Source organism: Scardinius erythrophthalmus (genome assembly GCF_964197995.2).
Source record: "Scardinius erythrophthalmus genome assembly, chromosome: 4".
In the NCBI taxonomy this organism is placed as follows: Eukaryota; Metazoa; Chordata; class Actinopteri; order Cypriniformes; family Leuciscidae; genus Scardinius; species Scardinius erythrophthalmus.
The window spans coordinates 14103443-14124740 of record NC_138224.1 but is presented as its reverse complement, the minus strand read 5'-3'; the positions used below and the strand labels follow the sequence as shown (position 1 = coordinate 14124740).

Sequence of the window (21298 nt, the reverse complement as noted above, 5' to 3'; positions counted from 1 at the left end):
CCAAACAACATGTAAATTCAAATGTCCACTTAATCTTTAATATTTGCTTCTTCCCACTTCTTTACGATAGAAATGCAACAACCGCTGTAAAACCATCTGCGCTAACACAAAAATGGGAATGCAAGTGGACAGTGCACGGACCGCTGCGGAATGCGGATGGCCGAAGTATACTTTGGGCTTTAGTTAAAAAACTTACCGTAAGCTTTGGCCATGAGTGTGCTTAAATGTGGTTAAACACCCAAGCAAGGCCTCTAAGACTTCCTGGGGACCAGATTTTTGCATGGACATGAGATGTCTACCCACCACTCCTGCAGACACAAATGATCAACCATACACAACTGGTTCACAAGACAAGAGGCCAATATAAAAAACACTCCCAATTGATCACCTGTACAGTAGAGGATATCAGCCTCCAGCTGGCAGTCTCTGTTGGCAGAGGCCTGAGAGATGCTGAGTGCAGACTGCAAAACTTCTTGAGCAAATATCAAGGGCCTCCAGGGCTCCTCACCTCCCTCAGAAGAACGTGACAAGGCCTGCAATGCCAAAGAGCGACCTGGAACAGAAAGAATCAATACACAGCATAATAACATTTTGAGCCTTCAAAATTGCAGTACAAACTAAGTTTGCATTTTTAGAAGTTAGGTGTAGGTTTGAAATGTAAAATTGTATTTTGTGTAGAAGAAATGCGTAAATAGACGTGAGGAAGAAAATACCAATAACAACTTAGTATGCAAAATGATATAAGAAAGAAGACCAATCACAATTTAGTACTCAAATTCTACATATTTTTTTTATTCTGAACATTCTTTCAATATAAGTCAATAGGAGAATTATGCGCATTTATCCAAAACAAAACCAAAATAAAGCAAGAAACAAAAAAACAAAGCAAAAAACGACAACATCACAAAGCATAGCATACGTAAGGGTATTTAAAAAAGTTTTTATACATTAAGCTGTTCTGAATTAATTGCAGGTTAAGAACAAACACCTAATCATAATGTTAGAGGAATATCAATACAGAGCTGCCTTATTGTAGTTGTCATACCAATCCGCATGGTTGTCTTGGCAAGCAGGGGAAGCTGTGGAAGATAAATATTGTTTAGGCCCGCTCGTAGTTCCACCTCGCCTCCTTTTTTGAGACCTATAGACTCTCCAGTGGCACAGAGCTGAAAACAAAGAATAATATTACCACTACAAAATATGTAAAACACATGCATTTAATATATGTGATCTGGGAGCTGTACAACTTTACCAGATCTTTACTGTCCTAAAACGTTTTAGATAACAACAAATGGGAATTTTACATACATTTTTTTCTCTTGCGACTAGTTTTAACAAACATTTTGAGCATAAAAGTGTAACAAAACCTGTTGCTGCAGTAGTTTCTGTGTGAGCAGGTGGAGAGTCTGGCTTCCTGTTCCTCTCAGTTCACTAAGTAATAATGCAGCCTCAGCTAGAGTCATTTGAGAACGCAGAGATAGAGCACTACGCCCAGACAACAAGCTCACAATTTCCTAAACAGACACACATGTGATCGGCCAACAGAAACAGTCAAGTTCAGGTCAAATAGCACTAAATCACAAACAACTGTCATAGCTACCTACTGACCTGTAGCATGGCTGTACTGTCTTCTCTGGGTCTGCCACGGTGTGTGTTGAGTTGGACGCCTTGTAGGAGCAGGAGGGCTTTTGTGTCAGGATCTCCCCAGGCCTCTGCCTCAGCCAGACCCTCTTTCAGCAGCCGGAGCGCCTCTGCACTACTGTCTGTACCTGCACAAACACGTGCGAGAATCATCAACAAACACCATCCAATGATATTTCCACCACATTTAGCTTTTCGGAGCAGCTAACCAGAGTAGATTGCAGTTCCAGGGATATGGCCTACGAGGGAACGGACCACTGCTAGCCTACAGCGCAGCCAGAAAAGGAGATCCATGCGTTCTCTCGCTTCCAACTCTTCTGGAAGATCTCCGTTATGGAGATCGAGAACAGACTTTGCATCCCGGGAGCTAGTCTGTAGAGAAAAGACAGATTTTCTTTAAAACTCTTAAAAAAATGTTTTTTAATGAAACTGAATCTGTCCTTTAGAACATGAGAGACTCAAGATCTGAATTAAGTATTGAATTTATTTAAGTAAATCAGAGGATGATCATTACCTGATATGCTTTGGCTCTGGGTCGTCTGAGAGCAGAGGAGGGTGGTTTAGGAGGAGGTAGCGGGCGGAAATCACTTTGAAACACAAGAGAACTCTGGAGGAGCCTCAAAGCAGACACTGACAGATCTGCACTACAATAGAAATGAAAAATGTTTAGATTTTTAGTAGATTCAAACATCGAGACATTTTACATTTACATTTATTCATTTAGCTGACGCTTTTATCCAAAGCGACTTACAATTGCTATACATGTCAGAGGTCGCACGCCTCTGGAGCAACTAGGGGTTAAGTGTCTTGCTCAGGGACACATTGGTGTCTCACAGTGGATTCGAACCCGGGTCTCTCACACCAAAGGCATGTGTCTTATCCACTGCGCCATCACCACCCCATACATGCTGGAGACATACATGAATCCCCAGGAACATACACTACCGTTCAAACGTTTGAGGTTGGTTAGGTTTCTTGATGTTTATGAAAGAAGTCTCTAATGCTTACTAAGGCTGCATTTATTTGCTCAAAAATATAGTAATATTTAGAAATATTACAATTTAAAATAACTGTGTTCTATTGTAATATTTTCAGCATAATTACTCCAGTCTTCAGTGTCACATGATCCTTCAGAAATCATTCTAAAATGCAGATTTTTAGCTCAAGAAACATTTCTTATTATTATCAATGCTGAATCAACGTTGGGAGGCTAAATATTTTTGTGGAAAACTTGATACATTTTTGTCAGGATTTTTTGGGGAATAAAGAACAGCATTTATTTGAAATAGAAATCTTTTAAAACATTATACATGTCTTTGTTGTCATTTTTGATCAATTTAATGTTTCCTTGCTAAATAAATACATTTCTTCAAAAAAAAATCGTAATGATTTTGTAACAGTAGTGTATACACCCACACAACTACAAATGGCACTCTTCCTCATGATTTATGTTTCTGCACTACCTGGCAGCCATCCTGCCCTGCTGCATGTTGATATTGGACAATAACAGTCTGATCTCCACTGCCAGCTCCATTTCTTCAGGATCAATGCTCAGCGGATGTGGGGTGAAGAGCTCAGGACTAACCAGAGCATGTGCTTCTTTTAGGAGTATGGCCTGAACAGGGCAATAGAGAGACATTATGTTAACTTTGTCCTTAATGTTCTTGGCATTTGGTAGATGCATTTACTGTATATTTGTGTTTATAACGTCATACTTCATAGCCATTATTGCTATAGGGTCAAATAATGTTAAAAACATTTTATAAGCCTAGATCTGGAAGAACAATCTAACAGAAAGGATAGTTGGACAGCTTTAACGTCATAAAATGAAGTTAAAATGGAGCACCTTGACTTCTCCTAATGTGAGTTTCCTGGCACTGAGCTGGAGACGCTTGGACTCGTCACTGCTGGAAGCATCAAGCAAACTTTTCTCCTGAGATTTGGATAACTCTGTGGGTTAAAGTATATGATTCAGTAAGGGTTTATGTAGATTTATAATCTGTTATTGTCCATAACAAACTAGTAATGAGACCTAGTGGTGGTGGCTCAGGCAGGTCTTGTATAGTACTACATATAGCCAAGATGAGATGAACTCTGGCCATCAAGAGCCATGTGGTGAATCTTGAGCCATAAACAGCCATGATGTCCTTACTTGGCCTCCTATTGACCACTTCTTCCAGAACCTAAGAAATGGATCGTATAAAGCATGATATTCATATTCAAGTACAGTACAGTATGAAGTAAATATCAATAATTTTTATTAATGATACAGCTGTGAAAACAGGTAAACTTACTTGAAGATTGGAAGGATCCAACAGGGGTTTTCCTTCAATAAATGTTTCCTTTGTCTGTGGGGTTTAATGTGCATTTAAAAATTACAAGACATAAAAAAGGATAATGTAACAATTATTATACTATATTCATTAGCATACAAAAGTTTTGGGTCAATAAGATTTTTTTAATGTTTTTGTAAGACGTCTCTCATTCTCACCAAGGCTGCAGGGTAAAAACAGTGATTGTGAAACATTTTAATTTAATTTGTGAAAAAAATTAACTGTCTAAAAAAAAAGAGTTTCTATTTGAATATATTTAAAACGTCATTTAATCAAGAAAGAAAAAAAATAGGGAAAATGTGTTTTGCTTCAGATCAGTTCCTTTTTCAAGACAAGGCAACCGTATTTTTTTTGTCTAAATATATATGTAAGCTAAACATATCCTATATTGTTTATGGTGTTTTACCCAAAATGGCTTCTCCACTCTGTGGGGGCATCCATGAGGCACAGGGATTTCCACGCCAAATGTGAGATTACTGAGTTCTTTAACCGCTTGAGAGAAGGCCCCTAATTCAGTCAATACCTTTATCTGTATACACACAGAAACACTTGATTAAAACTCACAAAACAGACAAATACATCCACTGCAATACAGCTTTTCAATACATACAAAATAACAGAAAGACACAATGAAGTCTTTCAAACCTTCAGGATTCTGCATCTGACAGTAAGGTGTGGATCCAGACACACAGTTTTGGCAATATACAGGTACAGAGCCAGAACAGGAAGAGACTGAAATAAGCAGTAAGACAGGTGTTGAATATTAAGATGTATCAGACATCAAATGCACACAGGCTGCTCTTAATATGAGTCTGTTTAGGGGTGTGTGATATTGACAAAAAATTATATCTCAATATTTTCTGGAATTTTATCGATAACGATAATTAAACGATATTTTGCTGTGTTATTGTACTGGTATCTTGGTAAGTTTAGGACTGCCATGGACAGCTGACTCCTAAAGTTTTTGATATTCTGTGTGGTGGCAGTTTCCAGCAATGACAGAAATGATCTAAAGCTTAAATAGATGTTTTACCTTTTATGGGCATTTTTTTCTAACCTAATTAAATGTATGCATCATCTTTTGTGTCACAATTCTTACATTTAATCATTAAATTAAATTACAATAAGATGACACAAGACGGGCTGTTGCCAATCAAATGAAATCAGTATTAACAAAATTTATTTTTGCAATGCAGAGGAAACAGAGAAGCTGCATCTGAAGTGGCATTTAGATATATTTACAGACTGTTTAATGCAGCTCAGAGGCGACATGAATGCATTTAACCTGCAGTTACAAATGCATGGATGATGTTTTTGATGTTTTAAACAAAAACGTTGAACATTGATATTTGAAATTATTAAAAAAATGAAAAGATATGAAATTAAAACTGCCGGTAGGTGGCAGCAAGTCACTGTTAATGAGTAAGGGCACTATTTTAACAATCTAAGCGCATAGTCTACTCTAAAGTGCAGGGTGCAATTGCACTTATGCTAGTTTAATGATGTGAAAAATGGTCGGCGCGCGCGGTGCATGGTCTAAAAGGGTTGTCCCTATTCTCTTAATGAGTAAATAAGGATTGTGGACCCACATATAGGCGCACATTACTAACGCGCTCTTTAAATAAAAAATATATTGCTCCATTGACTTTAGACCAGGTTTTTGGTGGTCTATTTCAGTTGCCTCAAAATAGCAACGCGCCAACAATGCGCCTGAACACACCTCGTTTTCAGACCAACACGCCCATGGGTGCATAAATAGGTGCAAATGCATTTGCTATTTAAACAACGTGGCGCAAGACGTGAAAATGATAACTGCGTCAGGCTGAAACTAGCAAAAAAACACTTGCGTTGGGCTTGGCGCTGCATTGCGCCGGGTGTATGATAGGGCCCTAAGTCCAAGATATTTAACCGATTCAATCAAATGGCTGATTCATTCAGGAAGGAAGCATTTCATTATTTTAATGACTCAGTCATTGAATCATTTATTCAAATGATTTGTTCATTAACCGCTGTGTGTTGCTAAGAGATGCAAAACGGTCCATTTACGTTGGCGAAATGGATAATAAAGGCAATATTTTGTCTAAAATGTAAGTCACTTAATATTAACTTCTTGTTTATTGAACTGTTGTAAACATCACATTTGTAATCGTGCTAATATTTGGAGAAAACCGTCACTCTTTGTGTGATATTAACTATATTAAATGATATAACAATAAAAGACATGCAGAGGTATTTTGCCCCCTTATCTTAAATTTTGGCAGTGAAAGCGTGCACTCTAAATGCACAAGCGCACTAGTCTAACCTACTAGACTACACCACGTAGTGTATGCAATGCACTCTAGGTGTGTTGTAAAGTGATGGACATACGCGATAATGTCAGATTGCATATCATTAAAACAACAATTACGATATTATCATAGACGATATATATCGCATACCCCTAGGCACTAGTACCTTGAGAAGGTGTCCTGAGGTATATAGCCAGTGGCAGAGAAAAGACAAACTGGCAATAGTGGTGGCAAGATTCCCACGATCCGGCTCAGAGAAGAGGTCGATGCCTGGGATAAGATCCATCTCCACAGAGTATGTGGAGTATGACAGGTCTGTCATCGGATGGGGCATAGAGGCCATCAGTAGGCACTGCAAAGCATATGACCTTAGTAAACTTTTTGTATTGGCTCAGATCCTTTCTTTCAACTGTAATAACATTTCAGTGAACATTTCAATTCTGACCTTGAATAGTTTGGCAGAGAGAAGGCAGCATTTTGTGCGCTGGTTGATGTTGGATGTCAGGATGTGCCTGTCAATAGAGGAGAAATCTTACTGCTGTAATGGAGCACCATCACAAAACAATTCATGGTTTCTCACTCACTGTGCAATTTTGGCAGAAAGCAAAGCTCCCTGGAGACAACCCCATATCCCAGCATGCCGCAGGGTTTCCTGAGAGGAGCTGCAGCTCCATGAGTCACCATCCCAAGATTCCAGAACTCCAGAGTCTTGCAGAGCACAGTCCAGAGCCTTACTCCAGAAACAGTGTGCAGATCTATACAAAAACAAACAAACTCACTAATAAAAGATGCACTTCATCTCCTCTTACAGTGTATATGCAAAACATTCAATTACCTAGACTAATGTTTAAAAGTTTGTTTTATAGCATTAGCTATAATCATCATTCGTTAATCTCAATAGTTGTAATAGTAAAACTTTGTAAAAGTATTCGAGAGATTTCCACATGTAATGCTGGCTATTTCATATGCAAAGATGTCAGCCAATGACAGCAGTGGGCGTTTACACTGAAGTCTCACAGCAGACACGCCCCTTCAAACAGAGCGTTCAAATCAGAGGCTAAAGGCTTACAATAAATGCCTTTTATTTCTAAATTATGACAATTTTTTATGTAAGAATCATACTAACAATATAAAGGCATCCCAGGAAACATTATAAAATAATAAAATAATTCAGTTCATGACCACTTTAAATAAATACAGCCTTGGTGAACATAAGAGACTAAGTCTTTCAAAAACTTAAAAAATCTTGGCGACCCCAAACTTTTGAACAGTAGTGTAAACACACAGTATGAAACTGTTCAAACTAATAAACAAAGCAGGAAAACAATGCAATGAACACATCATACTTTCGATTTCCATTGAAGAAATGCAGGTTTCCAAGGTCATGGAGTGCTTGCACCTGGAGGGAGTTGTACTTATTTTCTTGAAGATATTCTGCATGAAATAACAAAACAACATATCTGTACTGCAAAAGCTTGTTCATGAACAAATTCAGCTCGTAATGAGTTAGAGTTTAGATCAGTTCTCACTAATTGCATTGTTGTAGGAGGAGAAAACAGTCTGGAGCTGTGATGTAGGGAGGGTGGGGCTGTAGATAGAGCCCAGAGAGTTGAAGTCTTCTGTGGACAGGTCTGGAGGTCTGACACCTGGCGGGATGCAAGCTGCCATGCTGAATTCCACTTTCCCCTGCAGAACGCCATTGGTCTCTTTGGAGAATGGCACCTCAACATAGGCTGAGGCCACATATAAAGGGTGTGATTGAAAGTGAAAAAAAAAAAGTTGAAAGTGTTTAGTTTTAAGTTCTGAAATACAGAAGAAAATTAGAATGACATGGGTTACCAAAAGTGCTTTTAAAATAGCGTTTTTTACTTTAGTAGTAAAATAAGGTTTGCAGTAAAACTTTTTGTAATTTAGATATAATTTAATGTGAAAGTCTCATTAAGTAATGTTCTGTACTTTTTGCCATGACCTAAACATTTTATGGTTGTGATGTTCAAAAGTTTGGGGTCGGTAAGATTTTTCTAAATGTTTTTTAAAGAAATCTCATTCGCTCATTCACCAAGGCTGGAGTTGAAATGAAGTTTTCTGTTTTAATATATTTTAAAATGTCATTTATTCCTGTGACGGCAAATTCTAATATGCTGATTTCCTGATCAAGAAATATTTCTTATTAGAATCAATGTTGAAAACAGCTGTGCTGTTTATTATTTTTGTGGAACCCATGATACATTTTAATCATGGTTCTTGGAAGAATAGAAATTATAAATGTCTTTGCTGTCACTTTTGATCAATTGCATGCATCCTTGCTGAATAAACGTATTCAAGGAAAAAAAATCGTACTGACCCGCTGTGGGTCAGACTTACAGTGCTGTGTGTCAGCCAGTAGCAGCAGGAGTAGAGTTCGGCTGTGCTGAAAGGTCAGCAGTGCGTGATTTCTTCTCTCCAGAGTCTCTCTGAAACACTGCAGTGTGTCACTCACATCCAACGGTACACACACCAGACACATGGCTCTCTTCACATCTGCAATAAAGATAAAAATAATTATAAAACACACAAGTAAGATTTAAATATGGTCTTAAAAAAAAAAAAATACAAATCATTATACATGGCCCAAATGTGACATGCAAAACACACAAAATTTATCAGAAAATAAATGGGACCTGGCAACCCTTTTCTGTAGACTGTACCTGCAAGTTCCTTGAGCTCTGGGTTAGTATCATGTGCAGTAATCATAATCTGACCTTCTCCACAGGGAAACAGCAATTGTCTGCTTGCATAATTCCGGCAGGTCACCTATAGACATCAGTCACAAAACTTAGTCATTTTACCAAATCTAATGGATGCACATCTGGAGCATTCATTGCAAATGTTTGTTGAACAGGCTTCGAACTCAAAAATTTAAACAGTTCTGCCAAAGTTGATAAGAATGATGTGTATGTGATCATTTCTGTCTACCTTCTCTCCAGAGATCATCCCAGTGTAGGTGAAGTGAGGTTGAGGGGCTGGAGGACCACCAAAACAGCTGATCCTGTCCAACAGCCTCCTCTGTGCATGCACCAGAACAGGTGTTACCATGTGAGAGTAGCGCTCCCTGAAACCCATGACGCATTGCACCTTGTATTGCACCTTGTATTTCAATAGCTACTCTTTTGTGAGAGGAATTCTATTCATAAACTTTTCAGTTTCGTGTATACTTTCAGCAAGTACAAAAACCAATGCCACCAGCATCAGTGAGTTATAAGCGTACCTAGTGTATGTGTTGAAAAGTAGTGCGAGGTGGGCGAGACTCTCCCACTTGGACTGGTAGTACAGAAGCTCTAATGTGTGCAGAACCAGGGTCCTCAGCCAGCGCAGATCTATCATTGTCCCATCGTCCACTGGAGCAGAGAAGTACAAGCTGGCCTCAAGCTCCCTTTCTTCATCATCATAAACATTCCACAGCTAGAGAATAAAAAAAAAACTGTTATGTCAGATAACTTTATCCTACAGTTTAGTGGTCATTAAATAAAAATATCTGAGTGCAGAATGAGGCAAATGGCCAATCAAGTATCCGAATCAAGTATTCCAGAGAGCTGTAACAATGGTGCATAACAGCATGTGGTTTTATCTTGCAGGCCATTTATAAGTGGATTCTTAATCTTAATTTAGCACATGTATGTGCATTTGAATTATAATTAATTTAATAAATTATTGTTTATATAATATAATCAACCTAATAAAATAATACAGAATTAGAAAATTCTATTCTATTAAAGAATTAATATTAATATTTTTATATTATTTTAATTATTGAACTAATTTAAAATGCTAAAAAAAGGATGTGGTTACTTAATGTACCTATACTGGCACTCCCAGATTTTATATAGTTAATATTATATTACGTAGGGGGCCTTGGACAGTGGGTAAAAAGTCAAAAAGCCACTGTTTTAGAGGTGATGTGTATTAACCTTAAGCTTCTCCATCATGTCCATAAGAAGGTCTGAGGCCAGCACAAGTAGAGGAGTGATCACTGTATAGAGCTGCTCTATCGTCAGCTGTCTGGCATGGGCATCAGGGCCTTGAGCTCGCTCTATCATCAGGGCAAGTGTGCTGGTTTGGTCCCACAGAGTCCGACACACCCACTGTAAAGTTGTCCAGTGACTCCAGCGATGTGCTAGCACCTTATGTTAAAAAATAGGAGATGCCGTTGATAATATCACACACAAAAAAGAGTGTATCAAATTAGACCTATTAAAATGAAACTGCATTTACCATAGCTCTGCGCAAGTATATAGAGGCTTTGTCAAGTGTGTCGAGTAAATGAAAGGTGGCTTGACCAGTAGGAGCGTCATCAGCTTCAGGGTTGTGGGTGTGCCGAAACTTAGAGTCCATTTCACCTTCCACTTCACTCTCTGTAGAGTTCAACTCCTCATCACTGGTGTTTGGTGCTGTTGAAAATGTAGAGAAATGTATGACAATCATTCACTGCATCTACATGTAATGATCTACACTACCATTAGAATGATTTCTGAAGGATCATGCGACACTGAAGACTGGAGTAATGATCCTGAAAATTCAGCTTTGCGTCACAGGATTAACGTTTTAAATTACATTAAAAAATAAAAAATAAAAATAAAAATATATATGTCATTTAAAATGTCAATCCTGTGACGCAAAGCATTACTCCAGTCTTCAGTCTCATCTTTAAAAAGTTATTTTAAATTTAAATATTTCACATTGTTACTGTTTTACTGTATTTTTGGTCAAATAAATGAGAAGACTCTTTTCAAAACATCTTTCAAAATATCTAACCAACCCCAAACTTTTGACCGGTAGTGTAGATTCAGTTGTCATGCTAAAGAGACTTTAACCCACCTTGATTAGTGTGTTTAACTTTGCGTTTCACTTTTCTTTTGTTAGCATGGGATCCAGGACGAGGTACAGATTTGGGACATGGAAGAGTTAGTTCAGGTGGCCTGATTTGCAGTGAAACGTTCTTCCACATAATCAGCATTCCACAATGAGCGAGAGAGAAGAAAGACTGTGATAGATGACTAAAACTGGAACAGATAGAAAAAAGCTCAAGTTTCAATCGAGTATGTTCAGAGAAACCAATAATATAAGGGTTTTTAACAGGACATATAAAATAGACTTGATATTCAGAGTAAAGACGAAGACCCAGACATTGGCATTATTCACAGTTTTTCTGTTGGATCTGCATACCAGAGCTGGGGAGGTGGTCCAAGATTCTTCCTCAGCATGCCTAGGTGCGCACGAGCCAGGCTCAGATTGACATGGCAACGCCACAGCGAATCCTCAGAGCGCATCCGCCTCAGCTTCCAAAGGCGCTTATATCTTCTGATAAGAGCAGCAAGTTGATTTAGCAGGATGTCCACAGCTTTGACCTCTCTAAGAGACACAAAAGCAAATACAGACAAAGTGTGAAATATGTAATCATGTATACTACCATTCAAAAGTTTGGGGTCAGTAAGATTTTGTAAAGAAAATGAAACATTTATTCAGCAAGGATGCATTACATTGATAAAAATGTTACATTGTCACCAACGATTTCTATTCCAAATAAAAATCGTTCTATTTATCAAAGAATCCAGAAAAAAAATTATCACAAATTTTGACTGTATTTTTAATCAAATAAATGCAACCTTGGTGAGCATAAGAGACTTACTTAAAAAAAAACACGTTTGAGCGCTAGTGTACACTTTAAAAATACATTTTAAATATGTAATGTTTCAATATTGTGCAAGCTGGGCCGAATATTGCTTTACCTTTCAGAGTTCTGGCTCTTGAATGCAATCAGTAGTCTTTTCTGTAGCAACTTCCTGTTACCCCAAAAGGTGCCACCTTTTTGTTTCTGAAATGTAGTTAAATGGCATTTACAAACTGAAAGAGATAAGTAGTGTGTTGCCGCATTTAAAGTAACAGAAGCTTACCTCTGTGTTGTACTCTATCACAGAGGTTGTGAACTCTTTCCACTCCTCTCCTGGTACACTCGAGTGTTTCTTTAGCACGAACAGAGCATCGTCACGTCTAGCAATATTACAGACAGCAAAGAAATGTAAGACAAAACACCAACACACATTGCAAACATGGACCCAAACAGAGACACACTCACCTGCTGAGCCAGTTCAAGATGTTCCGCTCCCACCGCAACACCAGATCCAGCTCATCTTCTAGCAGGGCTTTCTGGAGCAAGTGCACAACAAACTCCAAAAAACAAGACTTTTGGTTGAACTTCATCACTGAATCAAACACACATACAAATACAGAAAATGAGTGTATGATAGCTCATTCAATGAATCAGATTTTCTTTAGTATGTGTTGTTTGCGTTATACCCTCTTTAAAGCCATGATGGAGGGAGCTGTTTTCAATCACCATGTAGAGTACGACAGGGTCTTCCTGTCCAGTGAGCTCACATCCATGAGACCCTGCAACAAAGGCCACAACAAACTAAAATTACAAAACAAGTTCTTTATATGGCAAAAATGTATATATTGCCATTCTGATCTGAGATATATGAAAAACATGTACCTGTTTTGTTACAGGAAGTGACACCATATTTTCCTAATGTTTCTGCTTGCATGTTTTTCATGACAATGGCCTCTAAAATCTTTAGCTGTTCACTGGGATCCTCATCATACGTGGGAGCTGTCTTCTTCAGGAAATCAAACACACACAGTCATTAATACTTATGAATGTAGCGCAGATAGAATATGTGGCATACTATCCCAAAGGGTCTATGAATGAATGAATGAGGCATTTATATAGTGCTTTCATATGTACTACTGTACACCCAAAGCGATGTACAAACATGACAGGGGATCTCTCCTCAACCACCACCAGTGTGCAGAATCCACTTGGATGATGCGACGGCAGCCACAGTACAACGGCGCCAGTGCGCTCACCACACACCAGATATAGGTGGAGAGGAGAGAGAGTGATAGAGCCAATGGGTGGAATGTGGCCAGGACACCGGGGTTACACCCCTACTCTTTACGAGAAGTGCCATGGGATTTTTAATGACCACAGAGAGTCAGGACCTCGGTTTTACTTCTCATCCAAAGGACAGATGAGACGTAGTTTATCTATGATAAACAAGGCAAATCCCATACCTCATCCTGCTCCATTGATGTTTGTTTGGCGGGTTGCAGAGGGGGCTCAGTGATTTCCTGAAGTAGTTTCTTTCCCGACTCAAACACAGATGATGCCATGCCACTCTCCTGAGTGGAGCGCAAGCTCTAAAAACACACAGAAATGCATCATACACATATAAAACATGCAAACACAATCATTTCAAAAGTGAAATCTACAGGATGCTGGATGAAATAGTTTAGACACAAATAAATGTGTTTCTCACAATCTTAAAAACATTTCAATCTAAAGATTATATTATATTATTTCTTAACAGGTGAGCAGTTTGTTATATGCTATTACTACCTTGGCTAAATAATATGTCATACAGGCAACCATGTGCTGCAGGGACTCTGTGGTGGCAGCAGGGCGTTTCTGCTTAAGGACTTCTGGAATCTCCAGCAGTACTGAAAAGCACTTCAGCAGCATCTGAAACACACAGAAGTATCTAAATTCACCTTTGCTTTGGCAAAGCCATCATATAAACAGCTGATTTAATAATGAAATTATGGATCTTTTGATAAAATGTTCCCCCTAAACCCGAACCAAATCTAAACAAAGATTCAAGACAAGCTAGCACTGACATATAAGTATTATCAAGCACATTTCTAAAAGTAGTGACCTCAATGACAGGCTCTGAAGGGATCTGATTGAAGATTAATGGAGCGAGAAGGCCGTAACAGTTTACTACAGCCTGCAGGGTGCCAGCGCTGTCATTGAGGTGCAGAGCAAGATCAATGGCCACCAGCATCCGTTCACATTCTGCAAGCCTGGCCTCCTGTGATGGATGTGCCGACAGAACAGATTTATAAGGACATGGGTGAATTACTTCAGAAAAACTAGGCTGCATTATCACTTATGATGATTTATATAACCAATTTTAGGCCAAATTTCCCTTTGTAGGCACTAACCTGGCCCCAGATCAAAGGCCCCCCATCACAGAGACTGTCACAGAATAGTGCCCCCTCTTGGATGTGAATATCTGTCTGGATGAAAATAGTGGAGAAAAACAGCTGCTGTAGGAGAGGAGAAGAAAAGTGTAGGGTCTCTGGACGGAGCCTGCATGAAGGAAAAATAGAACACAAATGGAACAAATATATAATAAGACACATTATATTATATTATATTATATTATATTATATTATATTATATTATATTATATTATATTATATTATATTATATTATATTATATTATAAAGACTTTATTCAAGACCTTCACAAATAATAATTAATATTAATTTATACTCAAAATAAATTGTGCATTTCAGATTCTTTAAAGGAGAACTCCGGTCAATTTTAACATTGAGCAAATTTTTTTGTAAATTTGGAGTGCTGTCAGTACAGAGAACAACGACAAAAATCAGTGTTGCCTACACTGTGTTATCCTCTTTTTAAAATTTGCACCCTGTTGACTTCAATGGGGCAAGTTTTAAACCTGCTTTTAGCCTCTTAACATCCTTGATGTGTCATTACAAGTGCACAGGTCATGTGAGTGATTCCTTCAGAGTGAACTGCAGTAGATGTGAAAGATATGAATAAAAGTGATGTTAATTCAGCCAGCGCACATACCTGTATTTACTTCCTGTTTTCGGTCGAAGTCCACAGTAGTCGATTGTCGAGTTCACGCGCATAGGTTTAGTTACCTATTATCACGTGCGTGAACTCAACAATCGACTACTGTGGACTTCGACCGAAAACAGGAAGTAAATACAGGTATGTGCGCTGGCTGAATTAACATCACTTTTATTCATATCTTTCACACCTACTGCAGTCAGATTCACCCGTGATCACTCTAAAGGAAACACTCACATGGCTGTGCACTTGTAATGACACATCAAGGATGTTAAGAGGCTAAAAGCAGGTTTAAAACTTGCCCCATTTAAGTCAACAGGGTGCAAATTTTAAAAAGAGGATAACAGGGTGTAGGCAACACTGATTTTTGTCGTTGTTCTCTGTACTGACAGCACTCCAAATTTACAAAAAAATGAGCTCAATGTTAAAATTGACCGGAGTTCTCCTTTAACTAAATTGATTGTTTCTCTTTTAAACTGACTGTTTTTCTACCTTGTTTGAGCCAGCCTTTCAAGACTGTCTTCTTGTTCCGGCTCTGGAACCTCAGGATCTGAGCTTGAAGGAAGGGTAAAGTGGCTCCATAGCTCATTACAAGCTCTTTTGGCAAGGCTGTGGAGTCCTGTCTGATAAGCCACCTAAACAACATAAAATCTGGCATAAAGGAATGTGGATGGATATTTTGGGAGACACAAAAAAAATTCCGATCCACGTACCTGAGCTATGTGGGCCCAGGTTGTTAACAGTGGTAGAGGCAGGGAGGCCAGTAGAGGCCTGGTGGTCTCTCCAATGGCTCCGCCCACCATTTTGCCTTGAGCATCAAAAGCACCCACTGCAAAAATGTACTTCTTATCAGGTTTCAACCCGCTTACGTGAAGTAAACATTCACCTTTGGCAGGTATCTGATTGAAACACAAATTTCATTTCAGTTACTGAGTATGAATGAACAATACAGACATTAAAAAGATAAGCTTGTGATTTGATATGTCAAAGTGGCATTTACCCTACCATTTCTCCAGTCCCACGTAGGTAGCAGTCTTTAAGTCGTACTTTTAGGTTGATACCCTCTGCATCTCTTCCATAAATACAATACCAGCTAACCTAGATCAGGATAAAAGTTAATTGATGTTTTTCAGCATTTACACATCAATATAACAGTGAATAAATCCAAAGCCATTGACTGATTTCAGAATTATGTTTATAGAGAAGACGTGGCAACCTCCTCTTCCAGTGCGTATGGTGCAGGTGTGAAGATCATGGAGCAGTTAGATCGTGTCAGGAGTATTGGGGTTGGTGGTGGCTGTCTCTTCTCTGCCAGTCCTAAACTGTTCTCTGAAGGAAATGTACAACTAACCAGCTTCCTCTCTTCCAGCTCAGCTTTCTCCATCAGCGTTATGGCCTCCTGGAGAGAAAAAGAGATCATGTTATCTGAAAATCAAAACCAGCAGCATGATGGGATGTGGAACCAAATGTTTGGAGTTGACATCAAATACTGACCTCAAGTATTTTCTTGGTCTCTCGACTAGTCTGGTCCTTCCTGAATGCCAATAAGGCCTTCTGCGCCAGGAAAACACTCTTAGAGATCTTATTCTTCTTGATTTTTTCAAGTTCCGTAGAGTCTGTTAAGGAGTAAATCTGGGTAAAACTGACATACTGTTCCGCTTCAGTCAAAGTTATTGACGCCACGTCGAGACCGACGAATAGGAATCTTGCTAGAGAGGCCAATCTACTTTGAGTGAAACTAAACGATAATGAGCAGAATGTGCGATTGCACTTCAGTTTTTTGCTGAGGAGCCGAGCACTTCGATGCTGATATCTAAACAGAGTGTGAACAAATTATCAGGAGGATCTCTCATGGCTGGTGCAGGCTATACAGCGCGGCAGTAGGGTCGATTTTCTCTCTTTCTCTCTCTCTCTCTCTCTCTCTCTCTCTCTCTCTCTCTCTCTTTCTCTCTCTCTCTCTCTCTTTTTCTATCTTTTGTTGCCTGTGAAAAAAACTGTGCAAAAACAAAAGGGCTGTTTTCACAGCTGGTAAGGTGCACCGTGAGAGCGCTTAAAGGCCATTCTTAAGGCTGGTAAGATCGCCAGTGAGAGAGACAGCGCACGACAGGTGCACATTCATGTCCGTGTCCGCTGCGACCGTTCCCCTGCGTGCTTCAGCACCAAGAGAGCAGTCCCCTAAAAGAGCTTACACGGGTAGAGCCTGTGTGTTTCTGGATACGGTCGTTACCTGGGATCACGGGAAGGGCACGGGTGCTGTATCGCGTGTCTGGGCATAGAACACGCTGAGGCAGCATTCATGGATGAGTCATGAACCCATTGTGGGAGATATGATTGTGGGCGAGATGGTTAAATCCTCCTCGACCCCCCTCCACACCCTCTTGGGACCTTTCCCTGGTGCTTTGAGAACTTCAGGATGCTCCCTTGGAGCCTTTGCAATCAGCAGACTTAAAGCTTTTCTCCATGAAGACTTTGCTGCTGGTTGCACTGGCCTCTATCAAAATAGTAGAGGACCTGCAGGCATTTTCGGTCGACGAATCGTGCCTAGGGCCGGGTGACAACCATGTTGTAATAAGACCCCGGCCTGGCTATATGCCCAAGGTTCCTACCACTCCCTTTAGGGACCAGGTGGTGAACCTGCAAGCGCTGCCCCTGGAGGAGACAGACCCAGCCCTGGCTTTGCTCTGTCCCGTTCACGCTCTGCGTCTGTACATGGACAGAACTCAAAGTCTCAGGACCTCAGACCAGCTCTTTGTCTGTTACGGAGGCCAGCAGAAGGGAAAGGCTGTCTCCAAGTAGAGGATAGCCCACTGGATAGTGGATGCCATCGCCTTGGCTTGCCAAGCACAAGGCGTGCCCTGCCCGCTCAGGTTGCATGCTCACTCCACGAGAGGCGTTGCATCCTCCTGGGCGCTGATCCGTGGTTCCTCGCTAACAGATATCTGTAGAGCTGCGGGCTGGGCGACACCTAACCCGTTCGCTAGATATTATAGCCTAGGTGTAGAGCCGGTGTCCTCCCATGTTCTCACCCTAGACGGGTAGAAGCTCTGAGAGGCCCTGCTCTGTCGGCTTGCTGCACCCTACTGTGCACCCTTATTGCTCCAGAGTGAAAAACCTGTTGAGTCCTCCAACACCCTCGGCCCGGACGTGGCGGAGCGTCCGGCGCCAGGCCTTTATCCATTGAATCCTTGAGAACCGGGTCTGGGCTGGGTCCCATATGTGTGACCCTGCGAGGATCCCATATGTGTAATTCTTCCATGGCTGCTCCTAAACGGAAGCCTGTGTCTTTCCATTGTGCTTACCCAGTATGGCATATGCAGTACAATCTTCGGGTTAGTCCATATGTATATCTCCACATAACTCCTTCGGGGAAGAATGTGGGTTCCACAGCATTCTCTTTCCTAACAGAACACTTCCTAACGCTTTCCCAGTGTTATCCAAGAATCTTACTGTATGGGTTAAATCACGGAACAACAGTGACAGATATACTCTGTGTAAGCCCTCTCCTATCGTCCTTCCAGGCAAGAAGGGGCAAGAGGTTTGCACAGGGCGCTGGATGGGGTCAGCAGCTGTGGCCCTTTGGTATGGATTCCTATTCAGCGGTCTCGACGTGGCGCCGACTGAACGACTGAAGAGGAACGTCCCGTCGCCACATCTGCTGCGGCCCGCTGAGGCAGCCAGCTTATCGGCTCAGCTCCTCAGCAACTGAAGTGCAATCGCACCTGCTGCTCAAAATATACCCGCGCTGTGTGGCTGAACTGCTGATGCAAATGACTGCACGCCAATGTGCATTGGCTCGTTTAGTTTCACTCATAATAGATTTGCCTCTCTAGCGAGATACCTATTCGTCGGTCTCGACGTGGCGTCTCCGTTCCCTCCTTCAGGGAACGAGGGTTATCATATGTAACCCAGATGTTTTGTTAATGTTACTCTGTTTTGAAACTCACCTTCTATAGGTCTGTTTGTTTCTGAGGTCTGCACTCGATTAGTATGTGACTTCTTACTCTCCGTCAAACTGATCTCTTCTGAGGAGAACAAATATGATGCATTCAGTGACACGCCATAAATGTCATTTACACAAATGTTGAAAGATTGCACATCTCTCTGACCTGGCCAGGAGTCAGATAGTTTGAGAGTGAGTCTGTGCTGAATGACAATTAGCTCTAGGTGTAAATCCATGGAAAGGGCAGTAAGGTCAGTGATACTGCTGCTCTCTGGGACTCTGTTGCTCTTTGAACTCTTGTAATCACCAAACTTCTGTGGTTAAGACAGCAATCACAATTTTATTAAGCATGCTTGCTGTATATAAAGTAACAGGAAGTAACAGAGCTTGTGTTGTAGGAAGTAAAACTTAGTTCGTGCCTGCATAAACAATTTGTCAAAGACAGCAGAACCCCCGTTAAGTGACCTGGCCCTGCCTCTGGACACACAATCCACACCTCGTTCCACCAAATCCAATGCAGTTTGCAGCTGTTCAGTTCGGGACATCTGCAGACATGTTTAAAATAAAGTTTTATTATGATTAAAACCTGACTCAATTCCATAAAACTGCATGAGATTTTGCTGGTTTAAATGGCATTCTCAGATTCTAAGGTATTTTTACTTGTTTAAATTGTTCTAAATCTAATGACGCTGAACCGCTTATAAACTTTAAATAGAGTTTTATCTTCTATTTCTACTTTGTAGGACAACATACCATGAACAAGGAGCTTGCAGATTTTCTAACAGGGATGGACTCTTCACTATCTACAGTGGAGGCTACAGAAAAAAACACAAGGGAAAAAAACTTAAATATATAACTAAAAGTGCAAAATACACAATACAAGTTTTCCAATGAGGTCTGTCATGACTCATGCTCAATAAGGCTGTATTTATTTGATTCAAAAGATATTATAGAATATATTTAGAAATATTATGACAATTTCAAATAACCATTTTCTATTTGCATTTTTTTTAAATGTAATTTATACTTGTGATGTCAAAGCTGAATTTTCAGCAGCCATTACTTTAATATATGTATTACCATAAATACCAGTGTCATGTTTACAATGTCTGCAGTAATAGTCAAAAAATTGTGTATAGACCGGGGTTGTGTGAAACTTAATTGTGGCACATATTTGTTCCATTTGCCCACTGAAGTGGAAAATCCCTAGTCCCCAGTAGGAACTTTTAACTGGAATACCCCCTCAAGTCGGAGATGTGACTGGGAAACTCGGGGAAACAGCAACAACCCGACTTTAGAATCCAATATGGCTGCTCAGTGCATCAACCGTAGTAAAACAGTAGTAATATGTTGTTTATAGCACTTCTGTTTGTCTGTGTCTCATTAAACAGTGGTGCACACAGTACTATCCAACCTCTATTTGTGGACAAGATACTTTGGCATTATCTGTGCAAAATACCTATTTTTTATGTATTCTGAAAAAGCAAGCACAACAAAGGTTTGTCTGGACGTGGCCATCTTAGTTTTCCGACCTGTGTGCTAGAACACGGTCAACTTGGGTGTCACGCCATTCCCAACCCCATCATCTGTCTTCTGAGGTAAATGGAACGCAGCAATAGTACCTGTTTTTCTCCCGGACAGCGGGGCATCCATGCTGCTTTCCAACACCATGGCAATTCTGAGAGTCATTTCAGCCACTAATAAGAAGTCTACTTCAGCCAGCTGGTGCTCATGGGCCACTTCACACAGCAAGAGCAGGGTCTCTATCCACTACAGAACAAAACAATACAAAACCCCCCCAAAAAACTTGTTTTGGATTCAGCATCTGATTACAAAGCAGCAGCTAAATGAATGCTTTTTAAAATTTACAAAGCAATCCTGTCAAAGCAATTAAGTCGCTCATAATAATCATTTTAAATTTATTTATTGGAATAATAACCTGGTCTTGGTTTGCCATCCTTCCCCGGTAGTGCACAGGGTCATAGAGCCTCATCTGCGCTCTTTGAAAAACTGTTTTGCATTTAGCCCAAAAGAAGAGCACGATGTCCAACACCAAATCTGCATCTGGCTGGATATCCTGTTTGCACACACATACACAACATCAGGTAACCAACGACAGCTCCATGACCTCTTCAGACAATGTGAGAGAAAGATCTGACCTTGTCTGTCCTGCAGACACAAGTATGAAGTGTCTGAATAAGATTAAAAAATTCATCTGTCATGATTGCTGGCCCAATGTTCTTGTCTGTAATGGAATAAAACAAAAAAAGAGGGATTATGTTTCTTTTAAATTAAAATAAAGATTTTTACATAACTGGGGATGCACAATATATGGGCCACCATATCGGTATCGGCTGATATACAGTATGTAAATTTTTAATGTTATCGTTATTGG

The 21298-nt window shown here is 40.1% G+C and overlaps 1 protein-coding gene across 1 annotated transcript in view; it reads right to left on the bottom strand.

The window, feature by feature from the left end:
* cfap54 (cilia and flagella associated 54) overlaps nt 1–21298 on the bottom strand; it is a 35086-nt gene that overhangs the window by 9805 nt on the left and 3983 nt on the right. Inside the window, exons 13-59 of the mRNA XM_081364388.1 lie at nt 21063–21148; nt 20843–20980; nt 20526–20673; nt 19657–19718; nt 19323–19448; nt 19070–19217; nt 18908–18985; nt 16458–16579; nt 16180–16362; nt 15969–16061; nt 15677–15862; nt 15456–15598; nt 14303–14450; nt 14014–14169; nt 13698–13820; nt 13373–13498; nt 12792–12915; nt 12596–12688; nt 12375–12501; nt 12193–12289; nt 12028–12113; nt 11465–11650; nt 11117–11301; nt 10514–10689; nt 10210–10422; nt 9510–9703; nt 9218–9353; nt 8950–9055; nt 8627–8782; nt 7792–7995; nt 7609–7696; nt 6847–7017; nt 6708–6774; nt 6429–6614; nt 4620–4706; nt 4381–4503; nt 3936–3989; nt 3674–3824; nt 3488–3591; nt 3105–3256; nt 2156–2285; nt 1851–2013; nt 1609–1769; nt 1368–1514; nt 1046–1166; nt 389–553; nt 197–308 (exon numbers count right to left, since the gene is read on the bottom strand). Of these exons, the coding sequence (XP_081220514.1) occupies nt 197–308; nt 389–553; nt 1046–1166; nt 1368–1514; nt 1609–1769; nt 1851–2013; nt 2156–2285; nt 3105–3256; nt 3488–3591; nt 3674–3824; nt 3936–3989; nt 4381–4503; nt 4620–4706; nt 6429–6614; nt 6708–6774; nt 6847–7017; nt 7609–7696; nt 7792–7995; nt 8627–8782; nt 8950–9055; nt 9218–9353; nt 9510–9703; nt 10210–10422; nt 10514–10689; nt 11117–11301; nt 11465–11650; nt 12028–12113; nt 12193–12289; nt 12375–12501; nt 12596–12688; nt 12792–12915; nt 13373–13498; nt 13698–13820; nt 14014–14169; nt 14303–14450; nt 15456–15598; nt 15677–15862; nt 15969–16061; nt 16180–16362; nt 16458–16579; nt 18908–18985; nt 19070–19217; nt 19323–19448; nt 19657–19718; nt 20526–20673; nt 20843–20980; nt 21063–21148 (6331 nt within the window). The remainder of the gene's footprint in view (nt 1–196; nt 309–388; nt 554–1045; nt 1167–1367; nt 1515–1608; nt 1770–1850; nt 2014–2155; nt 2286–3104; nt 3257–3487; nt 3592–3673; nt 3825–3935; nt 3990–4380; nt 4504–4619; nt 4707–6428; nt 6615–6707; nt 6775–6846; nt 7018–7608; nt 7697–7791; nt 7996–8626; nt 8783–8949; nt 9056–9217; nt 9354–9509; nt 9704–10209; nt 10423–10513; nt 10690–11116; nt 11302–11464; nt 11651–12027; nt 12114–12192; nt 12290–12374; nt 12502–12595; nt 12689–12791; nt 12916–13372; nt 13499–13697; nt 13821–14013; nt 14170–14302; nt 14451–15455; nt 15599–15676; nt 15863–15968; nt 16062–16179; nt 16363–16457; nt 16580–18907; nt 18986–19069; nt 19218–19322; nt 19449–19656; nt 19719–20525; nt 20674–20842; nt 20981–21062; nt 21149–21298) is intronic.